At 61.9% G+C, this 26,072-nt stretch overlaps 1 protein-coding gene across 12 annotated transcripts in view; it reads right to left on the reverse strand.

The window, feature by feature from the left end:
* Window positions 1-13,227: 13,227 nt before the first annotated feature.
* FRAS1 (Fraser extracellular matrix complex subunit 1) overlaps window positions 13,228-26,072 on the reverse strand; it is a 160,563-nt gene continuing 147,718 nt past the window's right edge. For 4 of the 12 annotated variants that reach the window (XM_054824195.1, XM_054824196.1, XM_054824197.1 and 1 more), the window contains 14 exons: window positions 25,276-25,476; window positions 23,856-24,043; window positions 23,392-23,667; window positions 22,160-22,392; window positions 21,656-21,816; window positions 20,651-20,865; window positions 19,092-19,242; window positions 17,949-18,056; window positions 17,604-17,763; window positions 16,797-16,913; window positions 15,936-16,102; window positions 15,398-15,603; window positions 14,688-14,834; window positions 13,228-13,954 (listed from right to left, as the gene is read on the reverse strand). In XM_054824195.1, coding sequence (XP_054680170.1) covers window positions 13,370-13,954; window positions 14,688-14,834; window positions 15,398-15,603; window positions 15,936-16,102; window positions 16,797-16,913; window positions 17,604-17,763; window positions 17,949-18,056; window positions 19,092-19,242; window positions 20,651-20,865; window positions 21,656-21,816; window positions 22,160-22,392; window positions 23,392-23,667; window positions 23,856-24,043; window positions 25,276-25,476 — 2,915 coding nt within the window. In that variant the 3' untranslated portion in view covers window positions 13,228-13,369. The other 8 variants (XR_008576881.1, XR_008576882.1, XR_008576885.1 and 5 more) reach the window with 8 other exon arrangements.

Raw genomic sequence — 26,072 nt, forward strand, 5'->3', positions numbered from 1 at the left:
GTTACCTACGGTAGTCTTTGAAAGAATAATGATTCGCGAGGCTCATTGCTAACTGAAACCCAGCAGATTTCCTCCGGGTTTGCTGCAGACGCTCCTCAGGCGCGTTAGAGGAGTCAGATGGAGTTAAATCAAAGGGAATTGCTGCGTCTGAATCACGGTGACTTCACCCTCTCGGTCAATACGCTGCAATGGCATTTTGTCAGCGGTTTTCTTCCTTTTAAATGACAAGGTGGGTCACTTTATTTTCAGGCATTTTTTAGAGTGTTTGCGAGCTTTGTCCTGTACTTCATAGCCAGAGAAATTATCAAAGTGTCTAAAAAAAAAGAAAGGCCGGGACGCACAGGCACAGGCAGGGGCTGAGTGTCTGCAGAAACCTCCTTTGTGGAGGAAATTGGGTGGGGGGGGAAGGTGTATCTAGAATTTGCTGCTAGAGCCAAGATAATCTTTTGCCTTTTTGGACTCTGGCGCCTATCCAGTGCTCACAAATCAGTTAATAAGTCAGTTAAAAGCAGATGGGGGGGCTGTTGGAGCATTTCTGATATTTCCGATGTTCTCGTATCCTCTGCTAGAGAGTACTAAGAATAGAAGAAGGTATCCTCCACACACACTGTCCTGGTCTTTCACCCATTTCTCTGAAAAGTATTCCTAAAAGGTCTTGGGGACAAGCAGAACATCAGACTCTAGATTGTCTAGAGCTGATGCGACACAAGAGGCTGCAAGTCTGCAGCGTGTAAAACGCTCAGCGTATCTGTCCAGAACGACTCCAGCTTTACGGATCTGTTCCTTGTGCTGTACTCTGAGAAAAACCAGCAGATACTCGAAAGGTTCTTGCTTCACGGGTGGGTTTTTTGGCTGAGTCTCCACTCATGGGCTAATACAAAGCTGCCAGAGGTCCGAGGCAATAAATGCCTGCCCGGGAGGTGACACGCCGTCCCTGGAAGCTGGAGCCGCCTGCCCGAGGACCCCTCCGCCGTCAGCAGCCCAGCCTGCTAATAAACTGCTGAGCCCACGTCCCTGCCTCGCCTGGTCGTTAGCCGGGGGCTCGTCGCCACGGCCTGAGCCCTGGGGTGCTCCTCACCCCCGCCGAGCCCATCTCCATGGGGAACAGCAGCCCCCAAAGTCCTCCCCAAAAGTATCCCAAAGGCCCTTTTGTCCCGGACAGACCCCCCCACCCCGTGCTCAGCACCGCCGGAGGAATCCAGCATCACCAGTGCCTTTCCCCACGGCGTGCCCTGGGGTGCGGGGGGGACACTGCCTTTTGGAGAAACCCCTTCAACAAATCTTTAGCGCGGAGGACGGGACAGGGAGGGGAAAAGAGCCGACCCCCCCCCACCAGTGCACCGCCGGGGCTTGTTCTCCGCTCCCAGGGATGAGCGGGAAGCCTGGGAAGGGCTGCGTGCCCACGAGCGGGGTGCTGAGGGACGGGGCAGAAGCCAAAACCTGCCCCCCTGCAGCTGGGTCCGTCCCGTCACCCCCCAGGCAGCTCTGGCTGAGGCCCAGCTCCCGTTTGCAGCCGCCCCGAGTCTGGGCCCAGACGCTGCCCCGGCCCCGGGGTGAGGAGCTGCGGGGTGGGGGTACACCCCCCCACAGGGCATCACGGCATGGGCACCCCTGACAGCCACAGGGGCCATATAGAGACATATAGAGACATATAGAGACATATAGATACAGATATGCCCCCACCTCTGCCTTGCTGGCTCCCCGTGCCATGAAGGAACTAAAAGCCGCCCGAGCGGGGCGGCAGCCCGAGGCCCCAGAACCTGCCCCCTCCCCAAAGCAGCCCCGTCCCAGCACCCACAGGGCCGGCGGGGGGGGCCCTGCCACCTCCCCCAGCACCCGGCCCCCAGAGCCCCGAGGGCCCCGGCTCTGCTGGGGGGTCCCTCAGCACCCCCTGCTCCGGGACGGGGGGCTGCCCAGGGCTGGGGGGGGGGGCAAGTTCTGCCGTGCTGCTGCTGCTCTGCACCTCTGGGAGCTTGGTGCTGCTGGGCTTCCTTTTGTTGGTATTTATTTATTTATTTATTTGGGCAGGGTTGGTTTGGGGGCTTTCTGTTTGGTTGTGGGGATTTTGTTTGTTTGGTTTGGTTTGGTTTGTTTGTGGGTTGTATTTTCCCCAGGCAGGTGCTTTGCGGGGTCAGTTTTGCTGCTTCAGCAGCTTTTTCCCCACCAGCAGCTGCCCGTGGGGTGGGGTGAGGGGGCTGCTGCTCAGTTTGCTGCTTTTGCACCTCTGCCGCTTATTTTTGTGCTTTTGTTGGTTCATTCTGGTTTTTCTCTGTTTTTTTCTCTTTGAAGTTTTTTTTTTTCCTGTTTTGTCTTGTTTCCTTTTTCTCTTTTTTCTCCTTTTTCATGTTTTCTGTTTGTTCTTTTTCCTCTTTTTAATTTTTTTCTCTTTTTTCTCCTTATTTAATGTTTTTTCTCTTTATTTCATGTTTTCTCTCTTTATTTAAATTTTTTTCCTTTTTCCCTGTCGTTTTTCCTTTTTTTTTTTTTCCCCTTTTTCCCCTTCTGGTTCCCGGTTCCCCCCGCCCCCCCAGGTGTGGGCTCTCCCCGGGCGATGGGCCAGGACCCGCCCCTGGGGGAGGAGGGGGTGGCCGGGGGCGGAGCGGGGGAAGGGGAGGTCACGGCGGCCGTGGGGGCTTTTGGGCCGTGGGGGTGCGGGTGCCGGTGCCGCCTTTCCTCCCTCGGCCCGGGGCCGCCGGTTCGGCGCAGGGCGCTGCCGGTTTTGCTCCGGGACCCCCCGGCATCGCGCCGAGGAGCCGCGGGACCGGGGGCCTCCGGGGCCGGTTTTGGGGGAGAAGAGCTGGGCGGGATCGCTCCCCGCCCGGGGACGCCTTCGCGCTTTGCCGGTGGCACCGGGAGCCCGCGCGGGGGGCGGAGCTGTTGGGTCCGGGGGTGCCGGGGGGGGCTCTCCCCGTGCGGGGGGGCAGCGCTGCAGAACGCGGGCACCTCCCGGGCCTGCCCCGAGCTCTGCGGTCCCTGCAGCAGCAGCAGCCGCCGCCGCCGCCGCCTCTCGGGGCTGGTTTTTAGGCTCTCCCCGCGGGTGGGGGCTGTTCTGAGCCTGCTCGGGGCTCAGCCGGGGCGGGGGGCCGGGGGGGTGCCGGTGCCCGGGACCCGGTGGCTGCGTGGGCCGGGTTTGTCCGTGGCGCTGCTGCCGTGGGCTCTCGGTAACGGCGTCGGAGCGAGTGCAGCTCGTGTCTTTCCAGCCGGGGGGCTTTGCCCGGGGAGCGGCTTTAGGCTCGGCCTAGGGAACGTCCCGGGGCCGTGCGGCGCCGGCAGTAGCCGCTCCGAGGCCGCTCCTAAGCGCTAAAGCCGAGGTTGCTGTTGGGGCTCGGCATCCCCCCCGGCCCCGCTGCTCCGTGTGCTCAGCCGCAGGAGCCGGGAGCGGGCGGGAGCAGGGGGGTGCGGGTCAGGGGGCGGGGACGGGACCCAGCGGCTGGGGGGGCCTCTCTGCTCCGGCCGGGCGGAGGGAAAGGCTGGCCACGGGGAGGGCAGGCTTTCTTAGCGCTGCCAGGGACAACGGCCGCTTTCCCGCCCGGCCGGGCCCGACGGAGCGTGCCGAGGCGCTCGGGAACCCCGTGTTGTGCCCCGGGGGGCGCTCGGGTTCCCGGGAGGGAGCGGGCGGGCGGGCGGCGGGACCCGGGGCGGCCCCGTGGGGCGGGGCGCTGGCCATAAAAGGCGCGGGCGGGGCGCGGGGGCGGGGCCTAGCGGCGCAGGCGCAGGGCGGAGCGGTGGCGGCTCTGCCGGAGCGGTGAGTGCGGGCGGCGCGGGGGGCCCGGCCCGGGGCGGCTCTGCCGGCGCCTGCGGGGGCTGCGGGCGGGCGCGGGGCGCCGGGGAATAAAGCCTGGAGGGCCGGAGCCTGGCGCCCCAGCCCCAGCCGCTGCCCCTGGCCTGTTCCCCAGCAGCGCCGGGGCTCCCGGGACCGGCCCCGGCCCCAGCCGCGGGGGGCTCGGCACCCGGGTTTGGGGGCTCCGGGCTCGGGGCGCCGAGCGAAGCCGGGGCTCAGCACGGAGCCCGGGGCGGCGCTTGGCAGGCTCGGCCCGGGCGCAGCGGCCGGTTCCGGGGCTCCGCAGCAGAGACGGGCTGCGGGGGTCGGGGCTCAGGCACACGGAGTCGGGGCACCGGGCCGGGGCCCAGAGACCGGGCCTGCGTTTGGGGGGCGGGGGGGCTCCACCCCAGGGCCGCTGGGGCAGGCTCAGGGCTCAGTCGGTGCTTCCAGGGCCTGCGCACGGGGGCTGGGCACCCGGCTCACGGGGCCGGTGCTGGGGCTCACAGCCAGAGAGCGGGTCAGTCCTGCAGTGGGGGGCTGTGCGTGTCACAGCCAGGGTCCCCCCAGCAGAGTTTGGGCACACCGACAGAGACTGAGCCCTGTGTTTGGGGGGCCTCAAACCAGAGTCCCTAAACCAGTTTTAGTCTCTGTTTGTGTGCACAAAGTCCCGTGTTTGGGGGCCAGAAACCAGGTTCATTGCTCAGAAACAGAGACTAAGTCAGGCCTGCACTGGGGGGGGGCTCAAAACCAGGGTCCCTAAACCAGTTTTTGGGCACACAAATAAAGACCAAGTCCTGTGTTTGGGGGTTTGAAAGAGAGACCAAAAGTCCTGCGTTTGGGGGGGGGGGGGGGCTCAAAACCACAGTCACTAGAACAGTTTTTGCACACACACAAATAGAGACCAAGTTCTGCGTTTGGGGGACTTGAAACCAGGCTCATTGCTCAGAAACTAAGTCCTGCATTTGGGGGGGCTCAAAACCAGGCTCATTGAGCCAGTGTTAGGGCACGCAAGGAGAGACTGAGTCGGGTGTAGCAGGGGCTTGAATGCACGAAGCCAGGTTTTGGACTCACAGACCCAGTGCTGCGTTTGGAGGGCTTGAAACATTTGGCCAGTGTTAGAGCTGAGAAAGAGAGCCCAAGCCCTGCCTTCTGCAGCTCAAACCCAGACACTAAGTAGTGCTGCATTTTGGGGGCTTGAAACAAACCTCCTGTTGCCAGATGGAGGGCTCAGAAATACAAAGTCCTGCGTTTCACTGGCATGAAACTAGGGCCCCCAAACCAGTTTTTGCACATACAAATAGAGACTAAGTCCTGCGTTTTGGGGGCCAGAAACCAGGTTCATTGCTCAGAAGCAGAGACTAAGTCGTGTGTTTTGGGAGCTCAAAACAAGGCTCATTCAGCCAGTGTTAGGGCACACCAAGAGAGAGACTAAGTGCTGCGTTTTGGGGGACTGAAACCAGGCTCATTTGGCCAGGGTTAGAGCTGAGACAGACAGCCCAAGTGCTGTGTGTTGTGGTACAAAACCAGAGACTAAAAGTGCTGCTTTTTGGGGGCTGGAAGCAGAAACCAAGCCCTGTGTGTTTGGGCTCACAGAGAGAGAGAGAGAGCAACTGCTGCATTTTGGGGGCCTGAAGCCAGGCTCCCTTGGCCAGGTTTAGTGCTTAGGAACAGAGACCAAGTCCTGCATGTTGGGAGCTGTGGATCCAGAGTCACTGAGGCACTTCTTGGGCTCACACAGAGAGACTGAGTGCTGGATGTGGGGGGCTTGAAACAGAGCCCAAGCCCTGTGCTTGGGAGCTGGTGTTAGAGCTGAGAACCAGAGCCAAGTGCTGCACTGCAGTGCTCAGAAACACAGCCCGGGGGCTGCAGTGTGGGGGCTGGAAACCAGCTCGTGTGGGCAGGGGGAGAGCTGAGACAGAGCCCCGGGGCTGTGTCTGGGGGGCTGGAACCAGAGCCCCCGGGGCCGCCTATGCCCGGAACCAGAGCCCCCGGGCTGTGTCTGGGGGGCTGGAACCAGAGCCCCCGGGGCCTGTGTAGCCCCACCGATCCATTCCCCGCCGCCGCCGGGCCCTTCCAGCCTTTTTTCCTTTATTCCATCCACCGAGCCGCCGCCTTTATTCCGCCACCCGGCACCGGCAGAGCCCCGGCTCCCCCGCGGGGCACCCCCCGGAGCGGACAGCGCGGCACTTGGGCCCCGGCCGCCGGTCCCCGCTCCCCGCCCGAGGCCCAGGCCCGGCCCCGGAGCGCGGCTCCTCCTGCCCGCGGCGCCGGGACGGGGGCGGCAAGGCCGGGCTCGGGCGGTCCCAGCCCCGGCGCTGCCCCAGGCCCCGCACCCCGCCCGCCCGGGGAGAGGCGGACACCGCCCAGGATTCCCCGCCGGTACCGGCAGGGCCGCAAGCCCAAACCGCGCGCCCGCGAGGCCCGGCCTCACCCCGTCCCACCTCCCGGCCCCGCCTCACCGCCCCCGAGCTCCGCACACGCCGCAGGAGAAGCCCCGGGGCCGCAGCCCCGCGAACCGAGCGGCGAGTCCCGCCCAGCGCCCCCACTCCGATACCGGCGTCCGCCGCGGTCGGGGCCAGCGCGGTTCTGGCTGCGGAAGAGGCGGTGCGTGCGCGGGGCGGGGCGCGGGGGCGGGAGGGGCGGGGCTGCAGTGCGCCTGCGCGGGGCGGGGCCTGTCCCAGGTGCGAGGGGCGGGGCCGCAGGGCGCCTGCGCGGGGCGGGGCCTGTGCCAGGTGCGAGGGGCGGGCCCTGTCCCAGGTGCGAGGGGCGGGGCCGCAGGGCGCCTGCGCGGGGCGGGGCCTGTGCCAGGTGCGAGCTGGTGGGGCCGCAGGGCGCCTGCGCGGCGTCCGGCCCAGGTGCGAGGGGCGAGTGGGCGGGTGCCGGGGCGCGTGCGCGGGGCGGGACCGAGCAGATTTGAGCCCCCGCGGCCGCCGTCCCCCTCCATTTGCTCGTTCTCTGCCGGGGGTGCTGCCCGCCGTCCCGGGGCGGCAGCGGCCGGGCCGGGCTCCCCCGGCGGGGCCCAGGTGAGGCTTGGGGGGGCTCGGCCCGGAGCGGCCGGCGGGGACCGGGCTGCGGCGGGGAAGGGGCCGCGGTACCGCTCGGGGCCGTGGCCCCGGGGCAGGGGGGGTTGTCGGGGCGGCGGGTGGGGAAGCGGCGGTGGGCGGGCGGCCGCGCTGTGCCGGTGGCTCCGCGGAGGAGCCGTCGGGGCGCCGGGGAATAAAGCCCGGAGGGCCGGAGCCCGGCGCCCCCCTCGTCCCCCGTGCTCGGCCGCGCCCCCCCGGGGCCGGGCCCGCTCGGCGGGTCCCCCCGGCCAGTTCCCAAGCACCGCCCGACACCGCCGGGGCTCCCGGGCCCGTCCCGACATCACACGCGGGGCCAGGGGATGGGTTGGGGGCCTGGAGCCCAGCTCCCGGGGCCGGGGCTCGGCCGGTCCGTTTGGCAGCCCTGAGAAGGGAGCCCGGGCCCTGTGTCCCTGAGGCCGGGGCCGAGAGGGAGTCCTGTGCCTTCGGGCCCAGAAACGGAGCCCCCGTCGGCTGTTTCTGGGCTCGGGGCCCGGGGCTGGAGGGGGGCTGGGGTGGCCGTGGCTGCGGGTGGGGGGAGGCGGGAGGGTGCTGGGCTGTGGGGCTGGGAGGGGGTGGGCAGGGTGCGTGGGCCCCCGCCGGAGGTGGGGGTCCGGTCGCGTTGGTCCCCAAAGTGAGGGAGGCTGGCATGCACCAGGCCGAATTAAACGTCTGAGATAGTCTCTGGGCGAAAAGGCACTTGTCACACCCTCTGCCTTCGTCCAACTCTTTATTCAAGGTACACACGTAATAAACACCGAACACAAACCACTGACTCAACGCGCGCGCAGTTATGACAGGTCATATTCATATCCAAGAGGTGACAGTGATTGATTTACGGCCTGGCCAAAAGCCAGGATCGCTGGAACAAGCATGAGCTGTACGGGGCTGGAGCCACAGACACCCCGGAACTGGGAATCAGCTGGAGCTGGAGACCAACTGCACTGGAGAGGAGACGAGCTGGAACCGAAACTGAGCTGGAGCTGACCAGGAGCTGGACCTGAAAAAAAGGACAGAAACAATGAGCTGAAGCACCAAACAAGCTGGACCAGAAACCATCAAGGTGAAGCTGCAAGTGAACTGGAGCCACAAATGAGCTGGACCTGAAACCAGACCAGAAACGAACTGGTACAGAAACAAATGGGAGCCAAAAGTGAACTGGAGCCATCCACAAGCTGGACGTGCAAACAGACTGGAGCCAAAACTGAACCAGAGCTGGCCAGGAGCTGGACCAGAAACAAACGGGCAGAAACAACGAGCTGGACCACAAACAATCCAAGTGAAGCTGCACATCAGCTGGAGCCACAAATGAGCTGGACCCAAAACCAGACCAGAAACCAACTGGTACCGAAACTGCCCTGGAACTGGGCAGGAGCTGGTGCAGAAACAACCAGGAGCCCGAACCAACAACCGGAACAACCAACCAAACCCCAACAGGGACCCAATCACCCGACCTGGAGCCGTGCAGTCCCACAGATCAAGCTGCACCCCGACAGCGCCCGCTCCCGTCCCACCAAACACACGGCACCGACCTGCCCGGCCCCGGCTCGGGGTGGGCTGTGGGGATGGGAACTACAGGGTCCCCCAGGGACACCCCACACCCACAAACAGCTGACGGTCACGGGGGGAACCAACCCCCCTGGCAAGCGCAGGCCCCGGCCCAGTAGCGCTGAGCTCCCATGGTGACCCACGGGTGCTGGGACCCCTCCTTCCCCCCAAGGGCCCTGCAGAGAGCCCTGCCGGGGTACGGCACCCACCCTCCCCGGCCCCCCCACCGGCTGTGGGAGCCGAGCGTCCCGGTCCCACCGCCCCGCTCCGCTCGGCCACCGCCTCGGGGCTCTCACCTCACCGGGCACGTCCTCATCCTCCCTGCCGGTGTCCCTCGGCGCTCGCTGCCTCGGGGCCGTGATCCTCACCCGGGCACCGGGATGAGCCTTCCCCCGCGTCGGCACAGCCACGCGGCATCCCCGGTGCCACCAACGCCTCCCAGGGACCGGCAGCACCGGGACGGCCATGGCACCCCGTGCCTGGCCAGGCCGGCTTCGCCGTCTCACCAATGAGGCTGCAGGAGCCGGTGCGGATCCCTGGAGCGGCCTCTGCTCCCACCGCAGCACGTTTTGAGCTGAAAAAGAAGGTTTTCAGTCAAAGCAGAGCTTCGTGCAGGACTCAGAGCCACCCTGAGGCCCCGCCGTGGCAGCGGCACCCGACGCTGCCAGCTCTGGCCCTCGGGCATCCATCCACCCGGCATCGGGCAGGGCCGAAGGGCTGAACCCCAGTGGAAACCAGTTCCCCCAGCAGCAGCTCCCACACTCACCAGTCCCAGCTCTCCCCAGGTCCAGCAGAGCCAGCGCCAGCCCGCAGGGGTCTGTCCTGCCGTCGGCCATTCTGGAAAAGAGCTGGGGAGAAAAAACCGGTGCCTGCACCGGGAGGAGGGAGCCCGGCGGCAGGAGGGGTCACCGGCCGCCTCGGGAGACCCCCCGGCCCCCCATCTCCCCCAGGTACCGGCTGGGAGACGCGGCGTGCGGAGCCCCCACGGCCGGTCACCAGGTCACGGTTCAAGCAGGGGCTGATCCCGTGGTGGAAATCGGGGGCTGCTGGGGACCCCCAGCCCCACAGGCCGAGCTGCAGCCGCTGCCCCCCGAGAGGGGACCCCCCGGGACGGTCACCAGCCCCGGCCGGGCACCCCGGGGGGTCCCGCAGCAGGGGAGAGGGAAACAGACCGCTCACCCGTGGCTGCCGGGGCAGGCAGGGCAGCTCCTGACGCTGGGGAACCCGGGCAGGAGCCGGTTCCCTCGCCCGGCCCCGGCCCGGGACCCCCAGGCCGCCCGGGGCAGCCAGGACCCGGCGTCACTCCTGGTTCCCGCCCGCCGGGTGCGGCCGCCCCGTGGCGGGACCGTGAGAGCCACGGCCAGAGCCGCCCCGGAGGAACCCCAGGACACCTGAGAGACCCCGGCGCAGCTGCAGCCGGTGCCCGGCACCATAGCACCCACGCCCCGAGGCGTGCCCGGGGCCGCCGGTGTGCGCTCAGCCCCAGGCGAGGAGACGCGGCGGCGGCCCCGAGAGCAGCCGCGACGAAGACAGGACCCGGGCTTGGCGGGGAAGCGGCCCCGAGTCTGTAGGGACCCCACCGGCCCGAGCCCAGGGAACCGGGATGATGATAATCTGCCTCCTGCCGCCGCCGCCGCCGCCGCCGCCGCCGCCGCCGCCGCCGCCGCCGCCGCCGCCGCCGCCGCCGCCTCTGCGACCGCGGCGCCCCCTGGCGGCCGCTGGAGAGTTTTGAAGCCTCGGGGCGAGGCCGCGCACCTGCCGCCGCTGAGGCACGTGATGGCGGGTGCGGCCGAGGGGGCGTGGCTTGAATAGGGGCGAGACCGAGAAGGAACACGTGTGGTGGGGCGGGGCCGCAATGCGCCTGCGCGGGGCGTTGCCCTCAGGGGTTTGGCCCTTCCCGGCCGCTGTCTTCCGCCTTTTTTATTCCCGCCGATGGCGCCGCCGGTCCCTTTCAGGTGGCGACTGTCGGTCCCGGCCCCGCTGTGTCTGCGGGGCCAGGTGAGGCGCGGGGGGCTCGGCCGGCTGGGGGAACCGGGTTTGGGGGCTCTGAGGCCGAGCAGCGGCCGGCGGGGACCGGGCTGTGGCGGGGAAGGGGTCGCGGTACCGCTCCGGGCCGCGGCCCCGGGGCGGAGGGGTGGGGGGTGTCGGGGCGGCGGCGGCGGGTGGGGAAGCGGCGGTGGGCGGGCGGCCGCGCTGTGCCGGTGGCCCCGCGGAGGAGCCGTCGGGGCGCCGGGGAATAAAGCCCGGAGGGCCGGAGCCCGGCGCCCCCCTCGTCCCCCGTGCTCGGCCGCGCTCCCCCGGGGCCGGGCCCGCTCGGCGGGTCCCCCCGGCCAGTTCCCAAGCACCGCCCGACACCGCCGGGGCTCCCGGGCCCGTCCCGACATCACACGCGGGGCCAGGGGATGGGTTGGGGGCCTGGAGCCCAGCTCCCGGGGCCGGGGCTCGGCCGTTCCGTTTGGCAGCCCTGAGAAGGGAGCCCGGGCCCCGTGTCCCTGGGGCCGGGGCCGAGAGGGAGTCCTGTGCCTTCGGGCCCAGAAACGGAGCCCCCGTCGGCTGTTTCTGGGCTCGGGGCCCGGGGCTGGAGGGGGGCTGGGGTGGCCGTGGCTGCGGGTGGGGGGAGGCGGGAGGGCGCTGGGCTGTGGGGCTGGGAGGGGGTGGGCAGGGTGCGTGGGCCCCCGCCGGAGGTGGGGGTCCGGTCGCATTGATCCCCAAAGTGAGGGAGGCTGGCATGCACCAGGCCGAATTAAACGTCTGAGATAGTCTCTGGGCGAAAAGGCACTTTTCACACCCCCCCCACCATCTTCCAGTCATTCCATGTTTATACACAGCCCAGAACAATTATTATCTAATTAGGGAACATTTATTAACCAACTAGTTAATAATCATTCAGTATTAAAGCATAACATTAATAGTCAGGTTATATCAGTGACTGATTCACAACCTGTCACACGCCCCGCGTGCATTAAGGAGCAGAAGGTGTCATCAGCTCATGCTGGACCTGCACCGAGCTTCGACGTCTTCCATTCCCAACCTTTTTTTTATGTTTGTACAACAGTTTTGGTATTGTAAGCTGAATGTTCCCAGTGTATTCAGCATTGCAGTTTGATATTCGTATTCAAGGGATGGGAACGATGGATTCACACCATTACCAAAGGCTCTTTTCAGTACTGAAAGACAAGCAGAGTCTTTTATTTCTGATATTCATTCACTGTTTATGCAATGCTTTGAATATTTAGCTCATTAGTCAATGCCTACAAATACATCATTTACTTTTTATACAATAGTAAGGTATGACATTACTATTCGGGTGATGACTGTGACATACGACCTGCCAAAAGCTGACTCTGCCGCAAGGAGCAGAGGCCGGAGGAAACCTCAACCAGGAGCACCCACTGTCTTCAGGATCCTCTGCCCCTTCGGTACTTACACAGCATTTATACAGCATTTTCTACATTTAACAATTAATCAATACCAATTACAAAGTGTTCAGTCTGTAAACGACACAATGACCATTAATCGGTGATACTCACCCTCGGTCGCTGGCAGGGATCAGCGCAGGCACCCCCAGCTCCGCACAGGCAGGGGCAGGCAGCTGCCCCAGGCCAGGGGCACACGCTGCCCGGGGGCTTCGGCCCAGCCGCGGGTCCCCGCTGCCCACCGGCAGTGCTGCCCCGGCCCCCGGCCCTTCCAGCGGCTCCCCTGGGTGCCGCAGCCCGGGAAGGGGCGCGCGTTCTCAACCCAAGCCCGGCAGGACGCGGCTGCCCGGTGTGGACCCACCGTTCCCCGGCCCTGGGGGACCCACAGCAGCAGGGCCCCAGAGCTGCCCGGCAGGGTCCCCGGCTGTGCCCGCCCGCCCGCCACCTCCCGCCCCTCCGGGGCCGCTCCTCAGCCGCGGTTGGGGCCCGGTCTCCCGCCCCCGCTCCCCAGGGCTGCCCCGGCCCCCGGCGCCCCCCCCGGCCCCCTCCCGCGCGCCACCGCCCCGCTGCTCCCGCACGACGGCGCCCCCTGGCGGACGCGGCGTCACACAGCGGCGCGCGGCCACACCCTCCCACAACATCCCACTAAGGCGCCCCCTGGCGGACGCAGGGCGGCGGTGCCCAACGCAGCGCCATCTGGTGGCCGTAGGGCGGTACCGCAGCCCCCGGTACCGGCACCGGGAGAGCGGCGGGACCCGCTCCCGGTCCGGGTTACAGGGCCACAGCCCAGCTGGTAGCGCCCAGGCCGGCACCCCCCCGCTCCCCCGGCGGAGGGGCAGAGCCCCGGGGCCATCAGCAAGCCCCCGCGGTGAGACCATCACGAATCTCCCCGGTGTCCCGGGGGGCTCCCACCCGCCCCCCCCCCCCCCGCCCCACCGGGGACCAAAGGAGGGGAGGCGCGGGGAAAGGACACTCCGGTCACGCTCTGTGTGAGGTCGATATTGAAACTTTACTCTCTGCCGCGCGGCCAGACAGGACGGTCAGCACCCCCGTGACAGTCCCTGTCCCTCCCGCCCCCCAAAAGCTGAGCACCGGGGCGCAGAGCCGTTTTCTCAGGGTTTTGCCTCATTTGAAGCAGCAAACGAAGGCCGCGCCTCGGGGGTTACACGAGCAGGTGTTGCTGTCCTTGCTCGATTCCCCAGCGAGGCGGGGAACCCACGGCCGGGAGCAGAGCCACCCCTCCACGCCTGGGGGGGACACGCACAACGTCCCCACCGCGCCTGGGCCTCCTCTCTGCCCCGAGGGGACCACCGAGCCACCCGCAGGGAGCTGGAGGAGCCTGGTGCAGGCACGGAGGGAGAACTCCGCGGTGGAGAACGCCGCGGCGCCCGGCTCCAGCGGTGCTGTGCCGTGAGGCAGCTCAGCCGGGAGCAGAGGTGAGCTACAGCCTCTCCTCCTCCTCCTCCTCCTCGCAAGAGTATAAAAATACCAGCGTAACTTAGCTTAGCTTTTCTTTTTTGCCTTTTTTTTTTTTTTTTTTACAATTTATAAAAAGCTTTTACCAAACCAAAGCGTGCGCTCCATTAAACTTCTGTTCCGTCGTGCAAATTGCTGTGGACTTTGACTTCCAAGTTCACCTGCTTCACCTTCCTGCCTTTGCCCTCGCAGCTGCCCCCGCTTTCCCTCAATACATTGATATTCCTCACGGTGCAGTACCGGCCGTCCAGGGCCTTCTCCAGGCCCCTGGGCAGCTCCACCTTGGTGTTCAGGGGATGCTCCTCGGGGGCGGCTCTGGCAGCCTCTCGCTTCCTCCGCAGCTTCCGACATTTCCTGGTGAGGAGACAAACTCCGGAAAGCACCAGCAGCAGCAGGGTGAGGGCAGCGAAGGCGCTCCCCAGCGAAGCGCCCGTTTGAGATAAAGAGGCCGCGACGGCGGCTTCCTCCCTCTCCAAGATGAGCGACTTCATGTTGGTGCCGTTCTTGATCTGGTCACCTTCGTTGTCGTAGATTAAGGAGTCGTCCAGCGTCAGCCTCCCGTCGCTATCGACCAAGTCCCGGCGGCCGCGTTTCCAGCGGCGAGCGAGGGAGCGCTGGACGCGAGGTCCTGCCATGCTCTCCGGGCCAATTACGTAGATGACCTGAAGGTACCACTGGTGTCCGGCTTCCACCTTTAAGAGAGGGAATACACACGCACAGAGGAAATTTTAACTACGGCTTTGAGATCGAGTGATTTTGTTAAGTAAAGGGAGAGCTGGTTGCATTTTTTTGTCCTGTTTCTTGACTCGTGTAAATGTCAAGAAAGCAGCTCAGTGTGTTTTTACGAGCACCTGCGGTAGCATTTATCGCCAAGCGAGGCATTCGGCCTTGCTGTCTGTCTTCGGCAACTGCAGTAATTAATGCAGGAACATTAATAATACCTTTTTAAAGAGCTTCTTTCCTGAGCGCTTTGGAAAAAAAAAATTCTTAATCACCAGAATAAATTCCTCATCTCCATTTTCTGCGCAGGACTTTGCTTCTTAATTGGCTTCACCGTTAATTTACGGTACAATCCTAGCCCTGCCAAGAAGTCCCCTGAGCAGACAGAGGTCACTGGCTTACAAGAGGGGCTCTGGGGAGGGACACAAAAGCCCAGAACCGGGACAGAAAACTCTGCCCTTACTCAGAGCTTCCCCTGCGTCCCTCCCGTTTCCTCCGAGCCTCCGCACGCAGAGAGGAACCGCAACCAGAGGTCGTCTGCCCCAGAGGGTTGCCGGTGAAGTGCCGAAGGCTGCAAGACCGACCCTAGCAGGAATTCGGTTTCTCTACGCAGTGTCAGGTCCAGAGCCCGCATTTCACAAAGCCTCTGGGACGCCCTGGGCAAGGGAAGGGAGTTTTGGGCTACCGGTATCGCTCGGGACGTACCTTGTAGAGAGCATCCACCTTGAGAGTAAATCCATCGACTCCGGGCATGCTGCTTACCGAGTGAAACTCGGACAGGTCGGAGGCAAAGTGGGCATCAAAAGGCACGTCGTGGAAATACTTATCCGTCACTTCTGGTTGGTTTCGGTCCTGGAAAAGCAGAGAGGGGTGATTTGGAGCCACGCCGTCCTGGTTTAGCACTGACCGTGTCAACGTTAGGTTTGTAGAGTTTAACCAGCCCGCTCCAGCGTGCGCGCCAGACTAACTCCATTGACGTCACCCTCGTCCCGCGAGCGGTACCGAGGCTGCCAGCGAGGACGCTGGCAAACGCTAATTACAAAGCACGTGGCAAGGGCTGAACGCGTCTTGGGAGCTAAGCGTAGATTTATATGATGAAGGAGAATTTCTGTATAACGGGTAAATAAATCTCCCCTTGTGTGACGCCAGTCCTGTCGATTCCAAGCTACCGTAAGAGCGGAGATCAAGGGAAATTTTAAGAGCTTGGTACACGGCGGCTTTTCCTTCCTAATTTGTCATTGCTTTTTTTTTTTTTTTACACCAAGAAATACTCATGGATAAAGACCGAGAAAAAACCAATCTTGTCATCATGGTTTGCGCCTGTCTGCCTAGTGCTGCAAAAAAAATCCACGCTCTCCGGACATGATCACGCACAGCGCTGGACACGGCGGTTTTGTCCACAGCCGAACGCTTACCAAGAGGAGAAATCGGTGTTTCAGGTGCTTGTTGGGTTGAATACAGCCGTACTGGGGCCCCTCGTTATAGACGGTGCCCGTTGGGTCGAAGAAAGGCACGTAGCCGTCCTTGCCCGTACACAGATAGACTTTTTCCAACTGCAGTTTGTAAGCGGCGTTTAGATTTTGTTCGGGGTTCCAGAGCACGCGGCCGTACAGGATCTGCCCTGAGGAGGTTGGGAGAAAAACGGTCGGGTTAAATTCTCCAGTTTAAGAGGAGAACCGCTGTTAGAGCCAAACACACCGAACTACTCGTGGCTCTGGGTTTCGAAGGGTCTTGATTTGCGCGCGCGCGGGTGACAGAATACCGTGCCCGAGCGCGTTCTTGTCTCGTCATGCCGTTACGGGGCTGTAACGTGCTCAAAATGCCGTTTGCTGCCGTGAAAGAGGCAAAGCCAAACCTGGCTTTCACCCTTCCCTTTCAGGGGAATGGAAGTTGTGAAGACAGAAACCCTCAGATACGAGGCAGAATAGGAAAGAAAACGAAAATAAATCCTACCCTTAGAAAAAGCCCCTTTGTAATCCATTTCTGCCAGAGACATTTCGGATTTGGTGGGGTCCATCAGAAACACCTTCTCGTTGTTACAGAGCTGAAACTCCGTGTTTAGGGAGTAGACGACGGGAACCGGGCGGTTTGTCTGCTGGAAGGCAATCGGGATCAAAAATCTAAAATTGGGGCAGGAAAGGAAAAAGGAGAGGTTTAGTTCGGACACATCTTAGCGACACGGTGATGACCTACGCGGTCTGCTTCCCCTTTCTTCCCTCCTGCTTTACAATTCACAGTCCGGCAGCCCGCGCTCCGGTGGGGTTCGGCCCCGACGGCTCGTCGCCCCTCAGCCTCCCCGTTTTCCAGCGATGGCGCGGGGCTCTGCTGAGGGCTCCTCCCGACAGCTTTGGTTTTCTTTCTGTCTGGGGACAGCCCAAGGCTGCGCCGGGCTTCTGCGGCCCCGAGGCTGAAAACCGCTGGGAGACGGACGGCAGCGCGGGACAGCCCCTGGTCTGGGAGTCCTTAGTCTCACTCGACAGCAAATTTTTTTGAAGAAAGTGGGGTTTTTTTGAAGAAAGTGGGGTTTTTTTGAAGAAAGTGGGGTTTTTTTGAAGGAAGCAAAGCCACCTGCCTTGTGCTGAACAGTAACGGACCCTGTTGCGCTGCAGACCGTCTGCAGCACCCAGATCTTTCACTGCCCTGAGCGGGGACGCTCTCGGTCGCAGGGGGACCCCTGACCCAACGAGGAGGTTCCTCCGCTCCCCTTTTCCCTTCCTGCTGCTCTTGCGGCCTGTCCCACGCCTGCCGGGACCGCGCAAACAGCCCAAAACGGGCTGAAACCGTCCTGCCGCCGTGACGACGGCGACTCCTTACCGCTCGGGAGTGTGAGCCGTGCAGGGCAGGGGCTTGTCTCCAGGCTCCATCCACGGCTGCGTGGGCTGCACAGTACAGGGGATTAAGAAGATGGTGTACTCTCCAGAGTAATCCTTCCTGGGAACAGACAGGAGACGCGGCGGTCACCAAACGTTTGCCTGACATCCACCATTTTCTAATTAGCCTAAGCAGGGAAGACGAAATGCGTAGCAGGACCTCTCCCTCGCCCCAGAAACGTCCGGCTGCTCCAGCGGTCGCGGGAGGGACAAACCGGACCTGCGGTGCTGGATTTGACCCTCTGTGCAAGGAGCACAGACTGTAAGAATAAAGAGTCACAGGCAGAAATAATAACAATAAGGAATTTTTTAAATAAGCGAACCAATCGTTTCTAGATCTTAAGGCACCCACCTCCACCAGTCAGCACTAGCGGTTGAGTCAGTCGTGGAAACAAAATCCTGCTTTTAACTTGCAGGCTGCAAAACCCACCTCTGGTGTCTACCTACCCACGGGCTTAAGCGCTAGAAAAACGCATTTACAAGGAGATGAACTGATTTTTCCCTCTACTCAACCAGCAGAGCAGCGTTTCCAGCCCCGACGGCGGCTCCCCGCGTGCTTTAGCTCTGAGCCCTCCAACGCGGCCGGCTCCCGACCGCGCCGCGGCTGCCGAAAGGGCAACAGGGATTGCTCTCCCCGGCCCGGATTTCCAACTGCTCCGCCGGCGCTGCCGCTGACGTGCACGTCGGTTGCTTAAGAAGAACTTTGTGCTGCGGGAAGGTGCTGAAGGCGGCCGTACCCGGCAGCCCTCACCTGTTATAGGAGCTGGTCGCTCTCCAGAGCTGGTAGGGAGAGTCGAAAGTCTGAGCGCTCCACAGCAGCTGCAGGTCAAATTCGATCCCTCCCAGGTGGTCTGGAGTCATTAAGAAGGACTTGACGTCTGGCAGGCTGTGGTGCTCCATCACAAAAAGCCCTGGGGTGAGGAGAAGGGGGTGACGGGTAAGGCGGAGTTCGGGGAGACCCCCCCCCCCCAACGCCGCACACCTCAGCGCAGAGGGTCTGCTCCCGGGAAGGGGGGCTTGTTCTGCTACCTGCGTTTTCCCAACGGATCCGTATTTGTACGTCGGTTTCTTCCTCTATCAGGACTAACGCGCTCACCTCTGAACTTGGCCTGCGTCTTGAACTCGATAACCAGCCGGCCGTCCTCGCGGATGTAGATCCTGATTATCTGCAGCCGGGCCGAGAGAACGCTGTCGGTCTGAATCCCTGCACGGGGCGGCAAGAACGTCATCACTGGGGAAGCCGCCCGGCGCGGTCAGTCCTCGGGTGGGCTCTGCCAGCCCCACGTAGCTCCGAAAGCGTCTGAGAGCGCTCCACAAAGGCACGCTTTAAACCGCATCACCCTCCAGCGAGTCAGCCGCACGCTTCCTGCGTTACCCGTACGCGCCGCCTAACTCCCGCTCAGGCGTAAAGGAGGTAAATATACTCGGTTGCCCGCTAAGATTAGCCTGTGAACGTAACTTATTTTACGGAATAAATGGTAGGTAATTGTTTCTGGGTGCTCCTGGCCTTAATTCCTGAGTGGCCCTCCCCGAAGAGGGCTCTGCGATTCCCTCCTCCGCAATAGTTAGCGTCGCCGCTGGCAGAATAAAACCCAGGGTGAGGCACCGCGGGTTCCCTGCAGCCCTTCGAGCGGCAATTAGCGCTCGAGGCTGCGGGCACGCAGCGCGCGCGGGCTCCGAATTCTGGGGGGAAAGGCAAACGAACGGGCTGGAAGCAGAGGACTCGCAGGGCACGGGATAAACCACGCACAGACGCACGGGTGTTCGGTCTTGGGCGTAAGGACCAGCAGAGGAACGATTTGGGGCTCGCCGCCGGAGCGCCGCGGTTTTAACGAACACGGGGATAATACGGGAAAAAGTCCATCCGTGAGAGCAGGGGGCTGAGGAACGCGACTGCAGCTCCCAGGCGAGAATCACTGAAAAGCGACGGAGAAATCACTCCAGATATCCCCCGGGAGCCACCTCTGCCTGGCCGCGGAGGCTCTGACGAAGAGCTGGCTCCTTCCCTGCGGCGCTTGCCGGGGCTCGGTGAGAACTGCTCCCACCGACAGCGAGAAGCTGGAGAGGGGGGGAAACGCCAGCCCCCTCGCTAAGCTTACACAAAGGCAGTGCTACCCACGCTCAGGACCGCGGTGGCAGTGCGGAAACGAAGAAAAATGGGAGAAAAAAAACCCACCCCAACCCCAAGAACAAACCAATTCTCCCATACTCCCCCCCGCTTCGAATGCCTGGGACCTACCCGTCCTCCAGAGAACGGTATCGTAGAAAAAGGAGAACTCCATCTCCGTGTGATGCTCGAGAGAAGCCCAACCTCTCGGCGCCGTCACGTAAATGTAGGACACGTAGAGCGGGACATGGACTGTTAAGAAGGACTGAGCAGAGTCCCGTACCTGTCAACAAAACCCCCCAAAAAAGGTGGTTATGCACCTTCCGAAGGAGAGACGCTGGCCCAGACTCACGGCACCCGCTGCATTCGCGTTCTGCTCTGCAAATGGGGGAGAAAAGCCAGAGCACCTGCAACAGAAGATTCCTGTTTAGTTCCGGACCGCGGATGTCCTGAGCACAGGGAGGATAACGTGGGCATGAAGTATTTCTGAAGCTACGTATCGTCGTTGCTCCCTCGAGACTGAGCGTTACTGGCAAACAATTAGCCGGCTTGCAAAAAACTCATTGCTGGACTGTCGTTGGAAATAATAATGAACTGCTGGGAAAAAGGGATGCAAGCACAGAGTGCTCCTCACATCCTACAGAACTCCTACGATTAAGTCAGAGACGACTGCCTGAACCTTCTTTACCTTTTTACGCGGGAACTTTAGACAAAGCTGCGTTTTAAATAAGGGTAAGTGCCGAAGCACGCTGGCGTCGTGGTACAGAAGGAGCTGCGGTCACAACTTCACCCCCAAACCCTCCCGGTTTCCAATCCCGTGAATTACAAATTAGCAATTCCGCTTGCTCGGGACTGGCCCCGAGAGTCTCCGGAACGCCTCTGCGGCTCCGTACACGCCATTTCTCCTCCGCAGAGCGCGGCCGGCCCCTACGAATCCCTGGGAGAGCTCAGAGGGACATTCCAGACCGGCTGGTGCCACTCTCCGCGTCCCCAGTTCTGCAGCCGTTGAGGTCGAGTGGCTCCTCTGGATTCGTGCAAATAATCGGAGCTACGGAAAGGAAAGTTAACGAAGCGTTCCAGACCGGCAGGAACGAAAAGAGATGATGCCGGCCGTAACGTTCTGATCGGGAATTCAATACGAGAACCTAATGAGGACGAGATACTCGCTCGAGCGGGACGGCGCTGCATGATCCGTCCCTGAGAGGGCAGCGAGGCACGTCTGGTAGCGAAAGGCACTATTTTATAGCAGAACATTTTTGGCTTTTGGTCTGCCGGTGGGTTAATTAACAAGTTGCTTAAAAATTCCCAGGACCTCGCTCCGCTGCGGAGCACGAACTGATGTGCGTCTGCTCTGCTCTTCGCTCGTTCGTACTGGCTAAGACGACAGCCAAAACTGGAAAAGAACAGAGCGGAGCTGCGAATGTTTTGTGCTCCCAGCGCATCCTTGTATTTAAAACAAGTATTTCACTGGCGCTCTGAAGATTCAGAGAGTAAAACCTACGTTACCCCAACGAAAATAAAAGAATTAAGTGCATTTTGCAAAGCACCGGTCTTTTGTAGGTAAAAGCGGGGGAAAAGCCACGCTCCAGTTGCACAGAGCAGCAAACGTACATGAACAGAGAGCGGAGCTTGGCCTCAGAACCGAAGAAAGATCTGGATCACGCGGGAGAGTTTCGGACGCGGCATCTCACCTGGAAGTCGGCGGTGACGGAGCCTCCGCAGACGTCGATTAACTCGGTCATGTCGTAGTAAGCGTCAAAAGTCCAGATGCAGCTCTTTAGGTTGAGGTGCTTGTAGAGCTGGATCGTCTTCGGCTCCCTCACCGCGGGGTCAAACTGGTAAGGGCGGTCGTAGCCAGGACCGAGGACGATGCTGTCGTAGGTGACCTCATCCAGAAAGCCTGCCTCTGGGGTTAGGAGACACCAGGACACTGATCACGCCAGGCTTTAACGAGCCCGAGGTCAAGCACTGAGGTGCCATTTTCACTCTCAAATCGTGTCAGTGACTTTTATCATATCCGGGACTTGACGGGCTCCTCTCCCTTCGTCCTCCTGGAAGGTCAAACCGAACACACCCGGCTCTTCACAGGGGCAAACGCTAGAGGAACGGGGTAAGGATCCGAAACCCCAAACTTACCAACCTATTAATTAAAGGCTGAAGGTTAAACTTTAACAAACGCAGAACAGCTCGAGCACGAAACGAACAGACCGAAGTACAGCCACCCCCGGCCCACCAGGGAACAACCACGGGCCACGCTACCCGGAGCGTCGGAGACGCAAACCGCCTTTTTTCTTCTGCTCCGGCAGTTACTGCAGCAGTGAATTTGCTTTTGCTGCTTCTTGTTGCCACACGGGAGACCTCGGCGACACAGGCACGGCGACGGACCCCTCTCTCACCGCGCGGATGTCACGAGACGGACGCGAAAAGCAGAAAATCACCAGCTCGCCGTGAACCTGCAACCTCCTCGAACGGAGCAACGCCGCTTAACCCCGTCAGCTTTTAAACGTTCCCGTGCATCGCATCGCATCTCCGACCGGGCAACAACTCTGTTCGCCGCTGCCAGCGCAGGAAAATTCATTATTACTGACTTAACGTCGAGAGAGCCCGGAGGAAGACAAAGGCGCCTTCTCTGCATTGCTTGACCGGCTTCTCCCTCCCGCCAAGTTCAGAAAGCGAAGGCTGGCTTTAAAGATTACCTGAGACGCCTCTGAGGTCTCTGACGGCGACCAGGTTTGAGCAGACGTGCTGGTGCCTGTAGATAGACTCGGAGAGAAGGAAATGCAGGTTGTGCAGCGGGAGGGTGGAGATGAGGGGCAGCATGCCGTCCTGATGGGGGATCTGCACCGAGATGTGGATTCTGGAACAAACAGCGGGTGAGAGTGCAGGAAAAAGCAGCCCTGGCAGGGACGGCAGCCCCGCGCGTTACCCCACGGCAGCGCAGCTCAGACAGGCCAGCCTGCTAGCGGCGGCCCGACCTTGAATTTCAGCTAAATTTCCCCATCTACACATCCGCTCCTTAAGCTGTCCCACCAACTCCGACTCCCTGAGGGGGAAGGGACCCCCTCAGCAGAGCAGGGTGCGAGGAAGAGAGCGGGAGCGCTCCCCTGAGCACCCCACGCTGCTGGAGAGGACGCGCCGCGCGGTGGGATGCGGCTTCAGACGCACCTTCTCCTCTCTCCTCCCCTGCCCCGGGCTCGTACCTGTTGGGATGCTCCTTGTGCTTGACGTCCAGGTACTTCAGGGTGGCGATGAACGACTGCGCCTGGAAACCTCGGGCCGTCCCCGCGACCACAGGAGTGTGACAGATGGCACTGTCCGTGCCGATGGTAACCACGTTGCTTCTCAGCGGGGTTCCCACGTGGCCGGCCTTGTCCACGGCCTTGGCCACGCAGCGCACGTGGAACCGCCGGCTGAAGTAAATGCTGTCCAGCACCTGCGGGGAACCCCGAGGGACAAACACGCACGCGGGTCAAACACACCGGCGGTGCAACATCTGACCGTGCAGCAAAATCGGTTTGTCCTGGCGTTTCGTAGGCGGCACGGAGGCGAGGCGCGCGCGCCAACGTCTGCTTGGCCGCTTGGGTTTGCCGGTGCGACCGGCCCCTTGTTACCCGCGCTGCGGTAGATGCTGGAGCGCGTCGGGTGCTTTACAGCTTCCGACCTCTGTCCGCGTACTGAAGGGAGGGGAAGGGGGAGCCTGAGCCGTTACGATCCGCCAGGCTCCATCCGTCTCCCGCCACCAGGGATTTATAGCGAAGCGTCCGAGCGCTCGCAGCTACTCCCCACGTCGACGGAAGCGGCGCTTGTAGCAGGCTCAGTGAAGAACACTGCTAAATTTTCTGATGACAAAAGAAGAAAAATAATCCCCAAAGAAGCGCCCGTACGTCTCATGCCAGTTCTCAAACCCGAGGAGCTTTTTGGGTTTAATCTCTGCGTAATTAAAGTGTGAGCTACCCACCAAAACCGGCTCAGGCTCAGGCACGGTCTAGAAACACACCTGGATGCCTGAGAAGAGCCGAGGCATCCCAGCGCCTGGGAAAAGCCCTCAGAGGAAAACAGTGATTCTGTTAGCGGGACAGGACACGAGCGGTCCCGGGACAGAGAGGTGCGGAGCACCGCAGCAAAACGAGGAACTGCCTGAAGGAACAGCAGTTCGGAGCTGGAGCTACGCTCTCCCGGCAAGCGGAGCGGGACGGAAGGAGAGCGGGCAACGCCACAGCCAAGCCCCGGTAGCACGGGGCGCGTCGGCGTGCCGAGCTCTTATTCGGGCACAGCCGTTTTTCGGGTGCGTGACTTTTCAGCCAGAGGAACGCAACCAAATTTCACGTGTGAGCGATCGCACGGCGCGCCGACCGACAGAGCTGCCCCGAGCCCTCGCTGACTTACGCCACGCGCTCTTGCGGCTTCGCCGTGCCGGTACCTGACCGCGTACCTTATGGTTGACGCTAGTGAACGGTGTGTTGTCAGTGATGGTTTCAAAAGGCGACCTGGCTCCGTTCCCGTCCGTGGGGGTTGCGACTTCCCAGCTGAACCGTATCGAAGACTGGTTGATCCCAGCCTCGCTGCAGCGTTCCTGCATGACCGCGTACTTGGGGAAGTGAGGGTCACAAGGAGTGACGCAGACGAGCGGGTAGCCCGGGGAAGGGGATTTCTTAGCACCGTCCTTGGTCACTTCTTCCACCCGGTCATAATCGGCCAGGGTGACGACCTGTATGGACGCACGACGGCAGCGTTCGCCTGAGGCCGAGGGGAGGGGGTGGCGAAGGCAATCCTTCCCACGCGCTCCAAGCCGGCTGCATCGTTGCAGCTCTTGATTTTATTTCAGAACCCCCCACCGGGGCTTTCGGTCTGTACTCGAAGGGTACTAAATCGCATCCATCGCAACGGGCAACTTACCACCGGGGGTGCCGGCAGAATCAGGCTCCCTGCTGCCTCCTGATCCAAAATAGTCACTATTGCCGTGCTGGTCTCTCCAAGGACAGCTTCCACCGGATCGTCCGGACCCAGCACCAGAGAAAAGGACTCATGCCACTCCCGGTCTTCGTTGGACATGATCTCCACCTTAAACATGACGTGGTTCACGCCTGTGCGAGGAAATGCAAGAGAAACAGCGAGAGCTCGGTTCGGCATCAGATGTCGCTCTGAAGTCCGCATAAAACACCTGCACAGCTGGTCCAGGCTGTGACCACTGAGACATTACGGCAAAATACGCGTTATAAATTTCATTTCCACTCGTTGCTACTAATAATTCAGCCCCGTCCACGCAGGAGTCGTGCCTATACAGAAAACGCCAGCTACGACCCAAGGGATCAGGCGCTAGGTTTACTAGCGGACGCCACCTGAGGCTCAGTAACGCCCGTCTCGCGTTAGCTGCCTGTTCAAAAATCTGTGATCCCGGCACCTCCCGCCCCTGCTGTGAGCACCTCTGCCGCCTCGCACCAGTACGCAGAACCGTCTGGCGAGGGCTTCTTGGTCCAGCAGCACGGTCTGAGCTGCCGCGCTGGATCCTGAAAGGTCTCTGCTGAGCCCCGCCATCCTCCCAAGACGGCTTTGCTCTCGCCTGCCAGACGCCTGTGCCTCGTCCTCTCTTCCCGTCACCCTCCGCTTCTTCGGCCTTTTGGCGTAACAGAATTACAGAGTGCAAGGCTGCAGCCCAGAAGAGTCACGCTTTAAAAAAAGACCGCGTAGGAAGCGGTCTACGTAGTAGAGTTAAAATACGTTACCAAAAATCCAGGAAAAAAGCCCCAACCAAACCAAACCCCAGATCCTTCCAGGGATGGAAGGTTGCACGCAAGAGAAAAACGCGGCAAGATTTGGGACGGCCTTCCCGTTTTTTCGAGTGACGTTAATTCCAGCGAGCGGAAAGACTCCGCCGTCTCCCTGTCCCCTTAGGCACGTCCCGTCTGCTCAGTACAGAGCTCACCACCTCCGGGCTGTCGTTCCCTCCCCCTTTTCATCGCCCCCCCTGCTCGGGCACTTTGCTTATCGAGCGAGAGGAAGAGCAGTGAGGCAAGGAAAGGGGAAAAGTCTTGCACCCCACCTGTAACACACTGAAGAGCCGGATAGGTGCTTCTTCCCACAAAGACGGCGACGAGCCCACGATCAAACCCCGAACCAAATCTCAACCCCAAAACCGAAGGGTACGTTACGCCTTCTTACGGCTCAGGTAGTTCACCGGGAGCAGTCAGACCTGCGTTGCGTCGTGAACCTCACACGCAAACCTCCTCGCTCTTTCCCTTCAGCGCTCCTTTCCGACGCACGCGGAACGTCACCGGCCACGCCACCACCTCTACCCTTCCCTCCAAGGACCCTTTACCTGGGCTGAATTTGAGCATTCGACTCTTGGGATAGTAATCCACTCCGGCCTGCGCCGAGCCGTCGCGGGTGCTACAGCGGACTTTGGAGGTCCTGTTCTGATCCCCTCTCCGGACCACCTTGATATTTATAACGGCAACGCCCTCCGGGCCAGGCGGCTCCCGTACTTGGTACGCAGCTTCTTCAAACTCGATGGTGGGCGCTAGAGAAACGGCAGCGAAGAAAAAGCCCCGAGTTCGCTGTTTACAGACGAAGAGCATTCAGGAACTGGGGCGAGCTAAGCTCAGCTCCTTTTAGACTCTACCTACGCATCTTCAGAGCAAGGGGCTCCTCAAAGCAGGGGCCAAAACTGGCGCTGTAAGGGTTGGATGTGTAAGGGGTGTGCAAAACCCAACACGGGTGTTGGGCTACAGAGCGATTCTCCCATTGCCGGCCTCCCGCTGAACCACACGCCCCCAAATCCCGCACGATGATGGTGCTACGGCCCCCGCTGGCGGCCACGCCAGAGGGACCCGCCGTCCCCCTGCTTCCCCACAGACCTCTCCAGGCTGGGACGCTGTGGAGGGAAGGCAACATCTCCCAGGGGAAGCACAGCAACTCCCTGCGCAGCTGCAGGGGAATGGGACGTGGGACAAAGGGCGGGTTCGAGCCACCGTTATTCCACCTCTCGGTTAAGACCAGCCCAGCGCACGAGGCGTGAGCACGCAGCGCTGTGCCCACATCGCTGCAAGGCGTTCACGTGTGCTAAATTAAACCGCCAGCTGCCGATGAGGCCGCGCTGACTAGCTGGGAACTACA

This window comes from Grus americana, chromosome 4 (assembly GCF_028858705.1).
Source record: "Grus americana isolate bGruAme1 chromosome 4, bGruAme1.mat, whole genome shotgun sequence".
NCBI classification, from domain to species: Eukaryota; Metazoa; Chordata; class Aves; order Gruiformes; family Gruidae; genus Grus; species Grus americana.